At 46.2% G+C, this 19,498-nt stretch overlaps 1 protein-coding gene across 1 annotated transcript in view; it reads left to right on the forward strand.

The window, feature by feature from the left end:
• Nucleotides 1-280: 280 nt before the first annotated feature.
• Nucleotides 281-19,498, forward strand: part of NCMAP (non-compact myelin associated protein) — a 29,325-nt gene continuing 10,107 nt past the window's right edge. The window contains exons 1-2 of the mRNA XM_063140571.1: nt 281-400; nt 595-769. Of these exons, the coding sequence (XP_062996641.1) occupies nt 281-400; nt 595-769 (295 nt within the window). The remainder of the gene's footprint in view (nt 401-594; nt 770-19,498) is intronic.

The raw sequence follows: 19,498 nt of genomic DNA on the forward strand, positions 1-19,498 counted from the left end.
ATGCATACAAATGACACCTGCTGAAATTCCCTTTGCTATGCAACTGTTAAAGATAAAGGAGCCCGGTCCTCCTTTTCATATGGTCAGTCTACCTTTGGTCTGATCCAGCATCAGGGCTCTTCTGATGTTCTTACCTCGCCTGCTTTACCACAAGGCGCAATCCTATGCTCTTAAGGCTGAGGCATGCTGGGAGTTGTAGGCCTTTTCCAGTGTCTAAACGTGCATAGGATGGCTGCCTAAGGCGTGTTCCTTCGTGCGCTTCGCAACTGATATCCTGCGCATGGACGGCCCGCCGCCCCGCCCTCGGCGTCCAGGGTCTCCAATGTCCCAGCTGCGCCGGCACCGCCCACGTGAGGGTGAGCGCGGGAACCGCACTCTGCACGTGCTTGAGGGAACTCTCGTAACTCTTCCTTTACGTACAATGCAAAGCCTTGCACGCGAGCTTGGGGCTGAAGGCCGGATCCACTCCCCCGTCTGTCCTCCGAGGAGCAAGGGGGAGGCGGCTGGCGCGCTCCGGGCCTCTGCCCGCGGAGGAGGCGGGCTTGTCGCTCGCTTGGCCCCGGCCCAGCTCAGCTCAGCCGGATCACCTGAAAGCGAGTAGGACGAGGGAGTGGCCGGCTGCGCAAACACCGCCGGAGCTGGCGAGGCGAGGCGAGGCCACTTGACTGCAGCTGGCGAGCGGCGAGCGGACGGCGATGCGGGTGTCCGGCTGGAGGCGCCCCAGGGCGAGCTGGTGAAGCGCCCCGCCGGCCGGTCTCCCCGAGAGCAGGTGGGTACCCGCAGGATAGGGGCCGGAGGGAGCCGGTGGGCCGGGCTGAACCCGGGAGGGATCCGAGCAGCCCGATCCGTTCTGCAGGTCCCGCGGCAGCGCGTGACTCCCGGGGAGGCGCGCATCCGATTGCGGCCCGATCCAGCCTGCTGGGCTCCGAGACTCCGCGCCGCTGGTGGCTGCGCGCTCGGCTGCTGGCGCACCCTTACGGGGCTTACTTCCGAGTAAATCTCGTGGGCAGGGTCGGTGTTGCCTGGGTGCAAGCTCTTCCCCCATACTGGGAAAAAACCCCAAGAGTTGGAACATGCTTCCCGGTCAAGACATAGGTAGGATCCGGCTGGAAGAGACGCTACGCGCCCACTGCCCCCGTGGAGGCTGGCGTCAGGTTAAGATGGATCCCACCTGCCTTCCTGGACAGGTGCTCGATTGAGAAGCGGCAACACCCCGCCTTCCCCAGCAAAAGAGGGCTAAAAAGGAACACGGGTGTGTGAGTGGCACAGAACTGAAGCGCGATGGCTCCATTGCTTCACTTCTTTGTGTGTGTGTGAGTGAGAGGCACCCAAGTTTGTGTGTCGCTCCAAATGGGAAGCTCCTAATTAGGGGCGGCAGTGGGGTTACTATAGCTCAGCTGCCCCCAAGCTGCCTCCCCCATGTGTTGGACTACAAGTCCCACCATCCACAGCTGGCTGGGGGTCGTATACTATAGCTCAGCGTTCCCCAATCACTAGTGCCTTTCTGCCTATAACTCCCGTTAACCATGCTGGCCGAGGCTGATGGGGGTTGAAGTCCAAAACATCTGGTGGGCACCAGGTAGGGGAAGACAGCTATAGCTCCTCTGGACATGGTCAGAAGTGTCCTTTGCATTGCGGCTCCTTGCTGCCAAGGCTCAGGGCAGGTTCCCAACAGAAACCCTGGGTGTTTAGTGTCTGTGCTCCCCTCTCCTCCGATTTCCTTAGAAACTGCCCCATCTTTCAGGATAGGGGCAGCCTTTACAGCATGGGAGGACCCTCCGAGTGAAGCTTTTCCTCCCAGGCCAGCCACGAGACAAGCTTCGCTTGCTTGGATTTGGATTTATGCAGTTGCACTGGGCATCTCAGCCTGGAACTTTCTCCTCCTCCTCCTCCTCCTCCTCCGACAGGTAGCTCCTGTCAGAGGAGGTTTAGCTCTCCTGAGGCTTCTTTTAACTGGAGGTGGCAGCACTTGAACCCGGGACCTTCTCCATTTCTTTATTTAGCCATTATTTATATTCATGAGTCATCTCTTAAACTCGTCCTCTAGGGGGACGTACAGCAATTTAAATAACAGGACCTAAAACAGATTAAATACTGTATTTCTTCGATTCTAAGACACCATCGATTGTAAGACGCACGCTAATTTCAGTCCCACCAACAGAAAAAAAGCTTTGATTCTAAGAAATAATAAACGCACCCGCGATTCTAAGACGCATCCCGTTTTTAGAGATGTTTATATGGGGAAAAAGTGCATCTTAGAATCGAAGAAATACGGTAATACAATATAATAAAATACATCTGCACAAGGTTTCAACATGAAGCACGGTCTGCACTACTAAACCCCACTTACCCGGGAGTAAGCCCCATTGAACTCAATGGGATTTACTTCCGAGTGGACACACATAAGATTGCACAACATATCACTTGTGGACGATCCACAATTAGTTTGTTTTAAAAAATAAAAATAAATTTGTAGCAACTGCACTGGGGCTAAGGGTGAATGAATAGGATCAGGGCCACAGTCTTTTAAAAAGAACCAGATATATGTAAATTCCAGCACTTAACGGTGCAAATAGCAGTGTTGGGGCTCAATTTTAATTGAGAAAACAGTACCCGGTGGGGGTGGGGGAAGATTTACCCCCTTCCCCCAGACCTGCGGTCCCAATCTGATCCACCCCCACTCCCCAGCGTGGCTTCTATTAGTTTATTTTTAAAACGCTGGGAATCCTAATAGGATCCTATTTGGCCTTGAGCTATGATCTCGAACAAGTATGTTGTTCTCTGTGCCCGACTGATATTAAAGGCGCGAGAGCAAAGGCCAGCGAAAGCGTGGCAACCGTAGGCTCTGTGGAGGAGGCTACATGTCCCCTTTGAGGGTAACCTCTGCTCTGTGGGCAGACTCTTAAGATCCCGGTTTGAAGCTATATTTCTGATCTGCAGGGACAGATGAAGGTGGCCTGGGGGTCCAAGCTACCCGTATGGAATTCTCCAGGCAGCCATGCCTGCTTTCCTTTCCCCCAATCACTGACCCTTTTTTACTTTCCCAACTTCTGTGCACATTTGCCCCTAAAAGGTTAAAATGCCTCTCCTAAGGGTTAGTGGCTGGCGGTAAGAACTTTCCAATACAACATGCTGGTATTGTTTGGTATCTGTGGCCACACCTCTCTTGCCTTCAGCCCCGCCCACTGGGCTGAAAGAGGCTCCCCACCCCTGCGCTAAGGCGAAGGGAGGTTTGGAGAAAGAGAAAGAATCTTTATGGGCTAAATGAATACACCACTGGGGTGAAGCACACAGCTGGGCTCGCTTGCTCGAGTGAGCTGTTCCTTCTGGAGCTGCGGCTGCTCACTGTGACAGTGCACCGTGGTTCAGTCTGGTGACTTTAGGCCCTCAGCTTCATCCCTCTTTTTTGATGGGAAGGTGTATTTCTTCACTGCCTTCCAAATGTCTCCTGCGTTTGGGGCCCTTCCTGCTCATTCTACTGACCGGGGCCCTTGACGTCTGCCCCTCAAGTCCTGCTTAGTGCACGGTTTGATTTAGCACAGTTTGATTCAGGAGTAGACGGTCGATGGAAGAGGTTTATGTGTAACGAGCCCTGCTTTGAGAAGGAACCTGCACCAGCTGGCTTCTGGTGTCTTCCAGCACTGCAACATTATGGGATAGGTGCTTCTGAGGCCCCAAATACCTGTAGTTCACATCAATCCATTGACATCCAGTCAGATTTCTGGAGCATGTCCTCTGAAGTCGGGAGTGTGTCTCACTGACTTTTTAAAGGGGGCTTCGCAGATCTCCCCTCCTCTCCCATCTCATGTAGATGTTCACTTCTCACAAACCTAAAAGCTGGCCTCATGTCCATGAACAGGGCCGCTGGTAGTAGCAGCTGCCTCCGGTGGCCAACACAGCTTGCCCATAAACATATACTGGAGTGTGAACATGTCACCGACACCTTTTGGTAAATAATAATGAGTTTACTAAATGTATGTCGTAATTCATGGGGCGCTGTTTGGAGTTTGGATACTAAAGAGGTTTGCTTTTGAACCTTCCTCTCTAGCTTTCTGTTTATCAGCCGTTTGATCAGCGGCAAGGAATGTAAGGTGGTTGGTGTTTCGGTCCATGCTGTGAAAAGAGCCAACCTCTGTTAAGGCACGGGGGCAAAATGATTCACCTGGAAATGAATACGCTGCCTTGTTTTTTCTTTCTTTTGTCTTTCCTTTCTCTCTCTTTCTTCCTTCATTCCCTTTTCTTCGTGGCAGGTTGTCTGTACCTGGAATAATGGTGAGATGTGCAGACATTTGACAAGTTCTGCTTTTTCATGGCCCATGAAGCCACGGGAGGGGAAGCTTTAAGCAGTTGAATTATTATTTATTTTATTACATTTTTATACTGCCCAATAGCCAAGGCTCTCTGGGCAGTTCACGATTAAAACCATAAAGGATCGCAAAAACAATCCACACTACCTGTGCTGGCTTGATCCCAGATGGATCCCAGAATTACGGCTTCTCATGCGGCTGGCCATAGTTCAGAAGCCCTGCGCCACATGCGCACGCAGAGTGGCAGCTATGGAAAGGAGGAATACCACAGCATTGCAGGCAGCAGCAGTGCAAAATGAAGAGAATCTGGCACCGCTGGTGGGGCATAGCGAAGCAATGCAAACTGAATCTCATTTTGTGTACAAGGATGGGACTTGGTTGCATTTCAGCCTCCCCTGACCGTGCGACCTCCAAGGGTTTTGCACTACAACTCCCAAAATTCCTGATCATTGGCCGTGCAGGCTGGGGTCGATGGGAATGGAAGTCCACAACAGTGAGCCCCAGAAGTCCGCATACTCTGTTCTAATGGAGGACAGTGCTGGTGGAACTACCGTTTGGCTCTTGAAAGTGTCCTAAACAGGGTTTGTTTACCTCTTATTGCTAGGCCTAGTTGAGAAGCGGAACCACTACTTATAAACCTGCCTCTTGTGGATGACAAATGCCGACATGTGATACTAGAGTCAGTGATGTGAAGTGGGGAAAACATTGTAATGGGATTTTTTCCCTTAGCTATATATTTCATTTCTAAAAATTCTCCTCACCCCATCCAGTTAATTAGTAACATAATGAAGGGAAACAATACCAGTCAAGTAGGGCAGTTTCAAAGTTGTAATTAACTATTTTCCTCATGACTATCCCTAGGAAGCATGCATATATCATAATTATACCTCTCTGGGCATGCAAAAACAAGTTTGTTAATAGTTCCAAGGCATTTATTTTCTTCTTAAAATCTAATATATATGGAAGTGGGTGTTATTGAGTTGTCATATCTTAAAATATATTCCAGTAAAATAATGGCCAAGTAAAGCTTGACATTTGTTTGAAGGCAACATTTAAACTACTTTGACTTACGTGGGAGTATCCCCTTTGAATACAATGGGACTTCTTGGTAAACATAAGATCACACAGTAAGTGTGCTTTGATTTTTTTTCCTAATCAAAGATTTCAGTTCCAATAATGTGGCTATTAGGGGGAAAAAAACATTTGAGGTATTTATACAGTAAGTGACATTAAGACAGACACCCCTTGTCCCCTTCAGCTTTGTCAAGGAAACATATTAACTCCGCTCCAAATTGAGTTAGGGCATCTGAAATCTTTCCAGGAATTCTTGTTCCAGTTCAAAATCAGCCAGAAATTTCACATCACTTCCTAGGTATCGTCCCTCCGGCCCCACCCCAAGGAAATGCATCACCCCAAAAAAGAGGGCCCAATATTTCTTTTGCATAAAATCTGCATGTGATCATTTATTGGTATAGCTGCAAATTTAGAAATAATTATTATAATTTAAGAACATAAGACGTGCCATGCTGGATCAGACCAAGGGTCCATCTAGTCCAGCACTCTGTTCACACAGTGGCCAACCAGCCATTGGCCAGGGATGAACAAGGCAGGACATGGTGCAACAGCACCCTCCCACCCCTGTTCCCCAGCAACTGGTGCACACAGGCTTACTGCCTCGAATACTGGAGATAGCACACAACCATCAGGGCTAGTGGCCATTGATAGCCTTCTCCTCTAGGAATTTATCCAACCCCCTTTTAAAGCTGTCCAAATTGGTGGCCACCAATACATCTTGTGGTAGTGAGTTTCATAATGTAACTATGAGCTGTGTGAAGAAGTACTTCCTCTTATTTGTCTTGGATCTCCCACCAATCAGCTTCATGGGATGACCCCATTGGGTTCTAGTATTTTGAGAGAGGGAGAAAAATGTCTCCCTAATTTAAATAGAAATACACTACATCTCACGGTGATGGGGAATATTGTGACCAGGTGAGCTGTGTACCTGCTCCATCTTCTGTCCAGGTGCTAACCGCTGATGAGCAACTTCAAGGCTGCTGCTGTTCCTTGTTACGCTTCTTTATCTTTATACCAGACTTGGACAGGTCAGCCCTATAAAATAGAGGACACCCCTCTGTAAAGTAGGACACTTGACCACAAGAAGCGGATTTGTGCATGCCTTTTCATACTACCAGGCTATCACAGGGTAGGGAAGTTTGAAATGTCTCCTGAAAAACGTTTTGTGAGGACTAATTGAAATTACTAGTGGTGAGAAAGAGAGGAGTTAGTAAATCTCTCCAGGAACTGGCAAGGAAATAGTTTCGTACTCTGGTTATTGATTTTATATATATATGGGGCTGGATCCAGACTTACACATACTTATTGAAGTCATGACTTAATAGGACTTAGGTTAATTGATTTTCAATGAGTCTAGAAGTTGATTTATGGAATCTCTATTGTACAGTGCTTTGGACTGTGTTTAGAGGGCCAGTTGGCTAAGTTGGCGTGGCAGCACAGAGTGTTCAGTTGCTCAGAGAACAAAAGACATTTGCTGTGTGGCTCCTGTAAAGAAAGGTGAAGTAGCTGAGATTCAGGTGTCCCCCAGGGCAGAGGAGATGGTGGTCGAGGACGGTGTGGGGAACTCAGGGGGCAAGTGGAAGGAGGCTGAATAAGGAAGGAACTAGAAAAGGAAGAACCTGGAGATTCTTGAATGGGTAGGGAGATTTTATTTATTTTATTATTTATTTATTTAAAACATTTGTATCCCGCCCTATATCACTAAGATCTCAGGGCAGCAGAGAGATAAAATCATAAAATATAAAACAAATATACACAGCTAAAAACAAATTAAACCATCAATCAAGTTAAAACCAATATATAATTTAAAAGCAGTAAAAACAAAACAGTTAAAACAATGTGCGAGCCAGGTGAATTTAACCATTAAAGGCTTTATTAAAAAGCCATGTTTAGAGTCAGCGTTGGCGCCCGTCGGGCCTCCAAGGGGAGGGCATTCCACAGTCGGGGTGCCACAACAGAGAAAGGTATATTGTGAGGTATATTGATATATCTCACTCTAGCTGAAGCTCTTGAAATTGGTGGAGACGAGTGATTGTCAAAAAGGGTGGGTGGGTGGGAGGGGGAAAGAAAACACCACACTGTTCTTCAGGTTCAGATTGTGGGGGAGAGGGAGGAATGGTGGAAAACTGGTCCAGAGGCAGGGAAGCCCAGAGGATAAACGTGGCTTCCTGCAACCCCCCCCCCCCATTTATCCTCACAACAAGCCTGTGAGGTAGGTTCGGATGTGAGGGAGTCACTGGTGAGGGAGCTTTGTGGCTCAGTGGAGATTTGAATCTCCTCCTAACACACACACACACACACACACACACGGTTCTGATGGATGATGGGAAGGTGGAATGGCAAAACAGAATTGCTGAAGAGAAAGTCCCCCAAGCCTTCCTCCATTCCAGCAGCCGAATTTAAGCAGGAAAAGTAATGTTGTTTATTATTTGTTTATTAAATTTAGATCTCACCTTTCTACCAAAAAAGGCACTCAAGGTGACTAACAATAAAGCTGTGAGTAAAACAAAAACTTCACTAAAGACACAAAAACACAAAAATTAAAAATGCAGTCAAGAAGGCAACAATCAAAGAAATAAACGGCACGTAACCCATTGAAAACCCCTTCAGCAGCAGGCTTGCCTGAATAAAAATGTCTTTGCCTGCTTGCAGAAGGATAATAGAGAGGGAACCAACTTAGCAGGGCATTCCACAGCCTGGGAACAACTCTGTTGCTGCGGTTACAATTGGGAATCTGAATTTTTTGCTAATTTACTGCAAATCCAGAGATATTCTATACATTCCTGGACAATTCCCCCCCCCCCTGTTTTTTACTCCCTTGCCTCTGAGCTCCTTTTGCTTCTCTACATCCTGGGACCCCTTCCCATTTTTTAAGCTCTCCCCTGTGTGAGGTTTTAGTCCCAGCCAAACTGACCAATTCCATTTCATCGTAGAAGTTGGACTGAAAAGTTTTTTGTTCCCTGAACAACTGAACATTCCATGCCCTCGTATCACTTCAGCCAATCTCTCTCAGAGGCTTCGCAATCACAACACAATATAGATATTATTTTGTACCTCATTCTTTAAAGAAGATGAAAAGAGGTGGTGCTAAATGGGTGTGGTTATTGGGAATGGGTGGTGATGCTAGAAGACGCCACTATCAGTACCTAAAAGAGATTTTTCCTACTAGTGCTGCTGGTTTTGGGTTCTGGTTCTGCAAAACGTCATTGCCAGGTCACATGACCACTATGAGCAGTGGCAGTTGCTGTGAAGGGGGGGGGCAACTCCCTTCTCTCCCCCTCCCCAATGTACTGGCATGGATTGCTCGCTAATAGCATTGAACTATTGGGACAGAGAAATATGATGGGTTTGCCAATATACCCCCACCCCCAAAACACTATAGATTAGGAACTTGAAAAAGAACAACATCCTGACTTAAACACAAGCTGCAATTTTAACTCCTCTCAAACTAATGGCTACAGGACTCCATTTTATTGAAATGAGATGCCTACCAGCTCAACCGCTGAGATGTTACGGAATATTCATGACTGTCCAAGCCGTTCAGGTGTTAACAGCTATCAGCAACTTAACTGACAGGCAGAACGCCCAACTATTTGACAGTGTGTGTAAGAGAATGTAGTGTGTGTATGAAAATTATGTGACCAATGCATGTGAGTAGTGTATGTGTGAATGTAGTGTGACCCTTCTGCTGCTGAGAAGACGCCTTGTAGTTCCTTCGGATAGCACTCTCGGTTGCATGGTTGCAAGTGAAGGAATTGTGATTTCTGTGACAGGGGAACGGGACTCACATTTAACATTGCGTGCCAAAATTGGCCGATGTCCATCTCTTCAGGCAGCAAAGAAATGTGATACTAATGTGAAAGTTCCAGCTACCTGCTTTTTTGGCTTCTAGAGCAGGGACCTATTGTATTAACTGTGATTTTTTTTTTAATTGAGGAAGCACTATAGAAATCAATTAAGAGTTAAGGAAGTTACCTTAACTCTGGGGTGGAATGGAGAATTGCAGATTTACTTTTTTAAAAAATATTTTTTGCTAACAACTTCCCTCCTCCATCTCTGAGTATGGCAGGGAGTCCATTGTTTTGATTTCCTTAGTTTCAAAATGGTAGAAATTGTTTTATGCTCTGAGGATGAAATAACCTCCTAAATTATTTGGAATTGGGATGTTCGAAGGACCGCCTCCTCACACATGAGCTAGGTCTTCTGCCGGGGCATTTGCTTTAAATGTGTCACCATCCTCTGAAGTTCAGCTGGCTGGGACGCACGACAGGGACTTTTTGGTCATGGCACCCAGATAGTGGATGTTCCCCCTCTGGAGATGCCTGTATTTCTGTGAAATGGGCTCTTGCCTGCTGAAGCACATGCCGTAATAATGGGTTGCTGGTCATCCCTGCTTTAGGCAAGCAAATAGCCTTGCACTATTTTTTTCGTCTTTTTAAAAAGGATGCATTTATACTTATATGGGTATGTTCAATGCATTACGAAACAACAATAAAGTTAAGAACTCCGCTTAGGGGGGGTCTGAGGGATTATTAGTATATTACTTGTCACAAGAATTGGAGATGCTGTTTTAAAACCAACTCCCAGGTTGGTGGTGTCATCAGGTGCAGATGACCAGGGCCCTCTGCTCAGCAGTATGGGGGGTGGTAAGCACAGTTGGGCTGTTTACCATAATTTGATGTAAGTGATATTATGCACATTACAATTTAAACAAGCCCCCCACCCTCCGCCATCTGACCATTTGACGTTAAGTGAATATACTCATTATTACCATTTAAGAGATGGGCGGGTCTAAAGACCAAGTCCAGGGTATAAAGTTACCTAACGGCACCACTGTGTCGTGCATTTGCCTCCTCCCAGATCCCACTCGGTGTGGAATTTGATCTAAGACCAGCTGTGACTTTACCTGTGATGTGTGAGTCATCTGAAAAAATGGCAAATTTCCGGCAAGGAGCTTCCTGTGAGAGCCAGGAAAGGTTAATCCCAATCATATAGATTTTCCACTGCGGGGGAGGCAATAAGGAAATGGATGGCCAAGTTAGGGAAAAGCCATTAAGCTACTTGAGTACAAACTAATGTCCCTGGACGAGGGAATGCTAATTTAAATGCCTGCCCTCCAGGCAAAGTGTCCATCTCCCCCCCCTTTTTTTTCTTGCCAGAGATTTTATGACTTTACAAGCTGCTGGAAAGGGTGGAATCGAACAGGTAGCAGGTTTTCCAGCATCAGGCAAGTATTTGGCAAGGCTTGAGTGTTGCACTCGCCCAGTACTCTGGCTTGTTCAGGAGTATTCATACTCTGGAGTCATACCTATCATTTCCTCACTATATATACACATTTCGCGTGTGTGTGCTGAAGTTGTACCTAATACCAAGGTTTCCTTGTCCGTGGATAGCTAGCTACCTGTGCTACTTCTGCCCGTTGCACTTGAAACTTGGAGCTTGCAAGTGGAAGTCGAATGTTCCTCCGGTGAACTGGCTGGTCGCAGGGTTTTTGGATCCAAATCTATTTTCCAGGGCCCCTATTTATACCCCAGGGCCCCAGTGTCCATTTGTGCCTATGGAAATGGGTTTTTCCTCCCTCAGCTTAATTGCCATGCAGGAGGTGAATTCCAAGGGGAACTCTGGGAAGGAGGAAGGGAAACCCCTGCATAGCAATTCAGCTAAGAAGAAAAGTGCTTCCATTGATGCCAACGGAAGGCTTTTTCTAAGAGGCTATCTAAACATCGCCTTTGCCCCGTGGGGGCTCTGAAGCAGCGCTGCGTCGGTTATATGACACAGCCCCCGATTCGGAGCCACCATGGGGCAAAGTGGTGAAGTTGCGCAGGGAAATGTCACATGAGAGCGTTTTTAAAACAAGCAAACAAACCCAATTCAACAGCTTTACAAAAGCCTCGTGCAAACATTTCTCCCGCACGTAGAAAAGAAGCGTGTCAGGAAGAAAGCTAAGCCGGAGCCTCTCTTCTTGAAATGTGGAGCGATTTCTCAGAGGTAGGGTGTAGAAGAGCATTCTGCCAGGTAACTGCCGCTCCCAGTTTGTGGAATGGCTTGCCGGGAGAGATTCGTCAACTTAACAGTCTTCCAGAATTTAAGAAAGCCATAAAGACTGATCTCTTCCGGCAGGCCTACCCAGTTGAATTTTAAGATGCCTTTTTTTAATGGTGTGCTGTTTTTTAATTTTTTTATTATTATTATTAACAAAAGAAAATAAAACATAATACATAAACACAAAATTACATTTGTATCATATATTCAAGCTTAATCTATTAAACATAATCATACTCAACATAAAAGTGCACCCCCTACCTCGGGATCTCATTCTTCTTTCCAAAAACTCATAGCTTCTTCTGTTGGTGGTTTCCCGCTTCCCTTAGAAAACACAAATACTAGGAACTTTTTCCAGATTCCCTCAAAATCATTCGTTTTTACTATACCTCTTTTCACTTTAATATTACATGTTAATTTATCATTAATAGCAATGTCCCACACTTCTTTATACCATTCTTCAATACAATAATCACCTTGAATCTTCCAGTTCCTAGCTACGTTTAACATTGCAGCTGTCAGCAAATTCATTATCAATTCCTTGATAACGGTTTTAAATGTTTGAATTAGTTGTATGTATTTTATGGTGTTTTTATTTGTGTTGTACCCCGCCTCGATCCAGAGGGAGAGACTTGTTGTTGTTGTTGTTGTTGTTGTTGTTGTTATTATTATTATTATTCCTCTGCTTGCAGCCTGAAGCAACTGTTTACCACCCCACAGAAAACTAGGCCTCTGGGTGGAAGGTGAGGGAGGGTAGTCAAAAATTACTGGAGTATTCTTAAGAGGGTTGTTTCTACCCCCTGTCCTGCTGTTTCCATTTGGGCTGTGGGTGAGCTTCACAGCATGTCCAGGCTAGAAAACTGGGGGTGAAAATGTGTACCTGTTCAGCTCTGTGAGGCCTCTTCATCAGCTAAAGGGCCTGAGGCAGCTGCTCTGAGCAGATTGTAATAGGAGAGGACATGTTAGATGGGAGAATGTGTTTACACAGGGAGGCCAGAATGGGCTTTTGCTGCGAGAGGCTACACCTTGCCCTCAAGGAGACAGGAGGTTATAGAGTTGGAAAAAGTGAAGAAAAGGGCAACTTAAAAGGATCAAGGGGCTGGAGCATCTCCCCTATGAGGAAAGGTTACAACAGCTGGAAAAAAGGAGGCTAAGGGGAGACCTGGTAGGTGTACAAAATTATGCATGGTATGGAGAATGTGGATAGGGAGACATTTTTCTCCCTTGCTCATAATAAGAACATAAGAAGGGCCCTGCTGGATCAGACCAAGGGTCCATCTAGTCCAGCACTCTGTTCACACAGTGGCCAACCAGCTGTCGACCAGGGACCCACAAAGCAGGACATGGTGCAACAGCACCCACCCATGTTCCCCAGCAACTGGTGTACATAGGCTTGCTGCCTCGAATACTGGAGATAGCACACAACCATCAGGGCTAGTAGCCATTGATAGCCTTTGCCTCCAGGAATTTATCCACCCCCGTTTTAAAGCCATCCAAATTGATGGCCATCATAATTTAACTATGTGCGGCAGGGTCTTGCTATTTACTGTGTTATCTGTACAGCACCATGTACATTGATGGTGCTATATAAATAAATAATAATAATAATAATAATAATAATAATAATAATAATAATAATAATAGTGTGAAGAAGTACTTCCTTTTATTTGTCTGGGATCTCCCACCAATCAGCTTCATGGGATGACCCCATTGGGTTCTAGTATATCTCCCTATCCACATTCTCCACACCATGCATAATTTTGTATACCTCTATCCTGTCTCCCCTTAGCCTCCTTTTTTCCAAGCTAAACAATCCCAGTTGATGTAACCTTCCCTCATAGGGGAGATGCTCCAGCCCCTTAATCATTTTAGTTGCCCTTTTCTGCACTTTTTCCAGCTCTAGAATATTATTTTTAGGTGTGGTGACCAGAACTGTACACAGTATTCTAAGTGTGGTCGCACCGTAGATTTGTATAATGGCAGTATGATACTGGCCATCTTATTCTCAATTCCTTTTCTTATAATGCCTAACATGGAGTTTGCCTTCTTTACAGCGGCCACGCACTGGGTGGACATTTTCCTCGAGCTGCCCACCACGATCCCAAGATCTCGTTCTTGTTTGGTCACCGCCAGTTCAAATCCCATTAGGTTATTCTTGAAGTTGGCTTTTTTTGCCCCAACGTGCATCACCTTACACTTGCTTACATTGAGCCGCATCTGCCATTTGGATGCCCACTCTCCCAGCTTGGAGAGATCCCTTTGGGGCTAGAACCTGATGGGGCCATCCCATGAAGCTGATTGGTGGGAGATTCAGGACAGATAAAAGGAAGGACTTCTTCAGACAACTCAGAGTTAAACTACGGAATTCACTATCACAAAATGTAGTGATGGCCACCATTTTGGATGTTTTTAAAAGGGGGTTAGCTGCTCCTCAGTGTCGTCAGCTGCAGTGCTGCATGCTTCTTTGACCCTGCCCTACCGGATCATAATGCTGTATGATTCTGTCTGGCCTTCTTATCAAATTTTAATCAGAATCCAGCCAACATTTTTACACCAAGGGGAAATAAATTGTCCTCAGACATTCTGAGAGAAAACAGTTGAATGAGCTATCTAGTTCCTATTAAAGTGCTATAGATTCGAAATTAAACACAGGCTTAATCCTAAAGAATTCGCAGTGCAGATAGTTGCATCTTAAGAGCCAGATGCTAAAACTTTTCTTGAATCTCCAAGTGTGCATTTTGCTACGACCCTGCCGTTTTGTGCTGTGCTTTTAGCATCAGCACAACCCCTGGGTTTTGGGTGGGGGGCAGTTGCCTAGTTCTTTGTGCTATTTCACTAGCTGCCCAACTTGATTTCCTGTTCCACACATGGCATCTTTTGTCTGATTAACGGTCTGAATTAAAGGAGAGATTTTGTGGTGAGGGCATCATGTTTCTCTGAGTGCTGTACCTATGCACAGAAAGATATTCTTCCCCCTACGCGCACGCACACACCTCACCAGAGGGGCAGGTTTGTCTCCAGTCACAACATTTTCTCTTTTTGGAGTGAATGGCAGCCATTCACTTAAATGGGATAAAGCAAAGGTGCGTTATTCAAGAACATCAAAGGGGTTAGAGGCTAAGAGGCTTTGCCAGTGCTCCAACAGTCTTGCCAATTTGCCGCCCTTTGTCCCATAGTTGGATTCAGTGGGAACCGCTGATAATCGAGCTTCCTTTCCTGCAAAGCCCAAAACTGAGTTCCACTTCTTGGTCATGGTAGCATGCGACAAAGAGATGAAACTCATGAGCCACTTTATAGATATCAGTCCGTATAGATTTTTATTATTTATTCAGTAATATATCCTACCATTATATCCCACAGGGCAACAGAGCCAAAACAACCATCAATTAATCTAAATATAATATAGCATGTTTAAAACCACAGTACGTTAAAATACAGTAGTACAGAAGCAAGCGGTCTCACTAGGGCTGCACTTAAACAACTTTGTATCAGAATCCAAATGCCTGAACAAATAAGAATGGCTTTGATCTTATTTGAGTACTTGGACTGTGTGAGGGTGAGGGTGGGGGGTGGGGTGGGGTCAAACCTGATATCCCCAGGGAGGGAGTTTCATGAATGGGAACTGCTGCAGAGAATGCTTTGCTATTGGCAGGGCACCTATTGTATGGCACAGGTCAGTTGGTAACAGGGAAGGGGCTCCCTCAAATACTGGGGTCCCAAGTCAATTAGAGTGTTATATGCTAGTAGCAAAACCTTGAATTGGGTTCAGTAGCTCACTGAGTGCCAGTGCAGAGCTTTCAGAACCAGGGTGATATGTTCCCTTATTGCTGCTCCTGCTAACACCTAGACATAGCATTCTGCACCAGCTACAGTTTCTGGACTGTCTTCAAGGGTAGCCCCACAAAGAGCACATTGCAGTAGTCTATCCAGAATGGGCCTAGAGCATGAGTTATTGAGGCCAGGCTATCCCAGTCCAGGAACAGGGATAGCTGGTGGACCAGCCGGAAATGGATATAGGAGTCGCTCCAGCCTCTAGTGATACCATGAAGACAAGGTGCACCCCCCTCCGTGGTATGCACCTGCTCCTTCAGGGGCAGTACTCCCCCATCCAGAGTAAGCTGCCTCCCTAATTCCTGGACCTGAGAACCATCGGTCCACAGAACCTCTGTCTTGCTGAGATTCAGCTTCCGTTTACATCCCTGCCTCCACATGCTGGTCCAGCCTTTGCACAGCCTCTCCTGATGTACGAGGAACCGAGAGCGAGAGAGCTGTGTGACGTTACATAGTCCTAGTAGCAAAGCAGATTTGTGCCGTGGGCTGGGCTCGATGTGCTCCATGAGTGCTGCCTATTGTGCACTTTTGGTGGATGTGGACAAAGCCAACAAGGGCGATGACTGTCCTCCCCCCGCCCTCCACGTACACACCCCTGCCCCTGGCCACTTTCCACGCACACCGATGCTTGTTTTGGCAATTAGCTGCGGCGCTTGGATTAATAATCATAAAAAATCCTGGCCTCCCTCCCTCTCACCATCCAGGAAATTCTTCCCAGACTGACAGGCCCACTGAAAGGGAGCGTCGACTCAGCACCTCACCAAAGAAACGGCCCCTTCATCCTTCTGGAGAACACCTGGGAGACCAGAGCAGGGGTGTTGGGAGAGGGCAGGCGGGAAGGTGTGTGTGCCGTTCCCTGCCACCACCACTCCTCCACACGTGCCTCTATAAAGGCGCAAGACTGAGAGGGAGGTTCTTGATGTGGAAAGAGAAGGCAGGTGCTATGTGGAATGAGAGAGCGAGCGTATTAGTTTGTTCAGCCCAGGAAGAAAAAAAGGGTCTCTATGTCCAGCATAAAGTGACCAGATACCAAAGAAGCCAGGGCTCCTGTATTATTTATTTATTTATTTATTTATTTATTTATATAGCACCATCAATGTACATGGTGCTGTACAGAGTAAAACAGTAAATAGCAAGACCCTGCCGCATAGGCTTACACTCCTGTAGCTTTAACTGTTGTGATGAAGAGGGAATTTCACCGGGTGCTGCATGCACAACAATGACACCGGCTGAAATACCCTTTTCTAAACTGTAAAAAGATGCAGGAGCCCTGTCCTCGTTTCTGTATGGCCACCCTAGTTTTCTTGCAAGCATTTGGAAGGATGTAAGAATAGCCCTGCTGGATTGGACCAGTGGTTCCTCGTAGGGGCCAGTCTGTCAGTTCAAGAGTTATTGTTTAATTCATGAGATTATCGCAAGATTTTGACATCATTGCAAAGCATCTAAAAGTCAAACATTAACTTAAAGGGCACCCAAAGGAAAGCAAAAAAGAGGAAGCAAACACGATGCATGTAGGTTGCCCGTATGTTTAAAGGGAGATCTCACTACATAAGTCCAGTTTGACAGTTCCTATGCCTCAGGGAGCCCATAAAGCCTGCAATCTTCCCTCCACTGTAGGCTGACCCTAACAGCAGGCTGACTCTACTATTAAGCGGAGTGAGGTAGCTGCCTCAGGCAAATGGTTTTGGGTGCAGCGAATTGTTAGGTATTCGTTGTTGTTACATTTTTACTGCCAGGGAATGGGGGAGAGAGGAGCATGTGGGATTTACTGCCTCAGAGGCCCAAATAATTTGTCTGGTTTTTGGTACTAGGTACCTTGACTAAGAGCAGCGGGGAGCTAAGTGTCAGCTCTGGCTCCCTAGAAATTGATGCCCAGAGGCAAATGGCCTGCAAACTAGGGTGGCCACCTATGAATTGCCAAAAAAAGAGGATATACACCACCCAAAAAGAGGACAAGAGAGGACAGTTTGCATAAAATGGCTAATTGATGATGGCTAATTGATTATTTATTTATATAGCACCAGATGCCAATTTAGAAACGATAATTACAATTTGAATAGAAATACAGTCCATCTCACCACACTGTGGAAGACTGTATGTTACCTGTGAATGGGGAGAAGTTCTTCTTATGGTTCTTCATCTTTATATCGACTTTGGATAGGACAGTCTTTCAAACAGAGGATGTCTTCAAATAGATGGTCCTTTAGCACCACTTCAGATAAAGGACTGTCCCCTTTTACATGGCCACCTTACATGTCTCCAGCCAGCTAGTATGTAATATGGGCCTTTTCAGAAGACACCTTAAACCCTGATGGTTAAGGCTTTTGGTTAAGCAGCAGGGTTGAAGGTGTCTTGTGTGATGTGTTTTGCTAAACCCTGCTCACCCACTAACCACAGTCGGACCGTTTGGCGGCAGGGTTAGCTGCTCTAACCGTGGCTTAAAGTGTTGTGTGACAGCACGGCTTGTGGTTAGTGCTAACCCCAGAGAACCACAGTTCCGCTAACTACAGAGCCTGAAGTGTCATCTGAACTTGCCTGAGAATGTAGTTAAGGCCTAATCCTATGCATGTTTAGGCAGGAAAAAATGGCCTACAACTCCCTGGCTGGGGCATGCTGGGAGTTGTAGGCCTTTTCCCCCTTTCTAAACAGGCATAGGATTGCGCCGTCAACCCCACCCCACCCCAAATAATATTTATCTAAACTTTTTCTGTTGCTTCCCATTCCTGCTTTCTTTGTTGGCACTCCCTTGAAAGGCCCTTGACTCAACTTCCTCCATTAATCCCCTCATGAAGCAATAATGAGGTGTTCGTCCGTGGCCTTTTGGGGGACGTGGGGAAAGGAAGCAACGGCAGATCCTGCTTCAAGAAGCAGTAGCCATTTTTTTTAAAAAAATCTCTCTCTATATTTAAAAATATAGAGTGCTGACAGGTTGAAGCTGGAGAACCACAATCTCACTATAAAAATAACGTACAGTCGAGCTGTTGGTAGAACAGGAAAGGAGAACGTTTGGCTTCAATTCTTTGAAAGCGGGAAAGAGTGGGGAAATGGATCCCGAACCACAGTAGATTATCATGTTACAAAAGTAACTCAGCCTTGGACACACAAAGGCGCCATTCACTTGGAGGAGAATGACCTAGTTATGGATCCAGGGCCTGAGTTATTTTCATTTTTGCTTCTCCCTATTTTGGCTAGAAATATTGAGACCGCTTTGACACAAACAACCTTTTAATTCAAAGCTTTGAAAAACGGGGGCAAAACTCTAGAAGAAGCCAAGATTCTCTCTGGTTGCCAGCGACTATCTGAATTTTCCCATATTTTGTTTTTTGTTTTATTGAAATTCCATTTATAGAACTTTCATTATAGTGCCGGTTTCAAGGTTATTGGCAGCGGCTGCACCAGGCTCACTAGCCCCTTCGTGGCAAGGAGAAGCTCTCTGAGTGAATGTTCCCACCTCCCCTCAAAAACCTCCCCACAGGTGTCTGAGGTTTTCACTCTTAAATGTCTGAAAAAGAGCCAAGCTATCCTTCATTGAAGCTTGGGGCGGGGTTGGTCATGGAGCATATACAAATTGGGTTAATTTCTTATAAATCATTATGTCTGTAGCCAGGGCCAGATTGCAAATTGAGCATTTGAGAATGGAAACGAACAATAGTTTGTCTGTTTTTTTCCAGAGAGCTGATGGCAGTTTAGAAAAGGGACAGCTGCTGATGGTGCAGGCGCTCATCCCACTCCTCTGCTAAACAGGTTTGGCAGGACTTTGTGTCATTTCAAAAGCCTGCAAACCCTCTTGGACCAGAGGTGGCTGTGGGACCCCAAAAATATATATGTCTGTACACCAGACTTGTAAATAACCACTTGTTCAATTGCTGGGTAAGAATTGCCCTCAGGAAACCTGGCAGGAACACTTTTGAAACTTGGAAGAGAATCCTTTAGGGTTCTTTCTTTCATGCTATTGATGTGCTCGACACGTGACTAAGAATTTTTGTGTGTGTGTGTGAGATAAATTTTGTGGTTGCATAAGTTACTGGTGGAGGTCTCAAACGGGGGTCTGTAGGATCCATACTTACGTCCTATTCCACTTGTGCTCTAGTCTCTCAGCCTGCCAGCTGGATGGACGAGGCAGTGTGGGTCAAGGGCACCTTCTAGCCTGCAGTACTGGTCGGTGTTCTGTCACCTGGCCCAACAGCCTGGAGTCAGTCAGCTGATCGGGAGACACCAGTCCCTATAAAAGCTCTTCTAGCCAT

The sequence above is a fragment of the Elgaria multicarinata genome, chromosome 13 (assembly GCF_023053635.1).
Source record: "Elgaria multicarinata webbii isolate HBS135686 ecotype San Diego chromosome 13, rElgMul1.1.pri, whole genome shotgun sequence".
Classification (NCBI taxonomy): domain Eukaryota; kingdom Metazoa; phylum Chordata; class Lepidosauria; order Squamata; family Anguidae; genus Elgaria; species Elgaria multicarinata.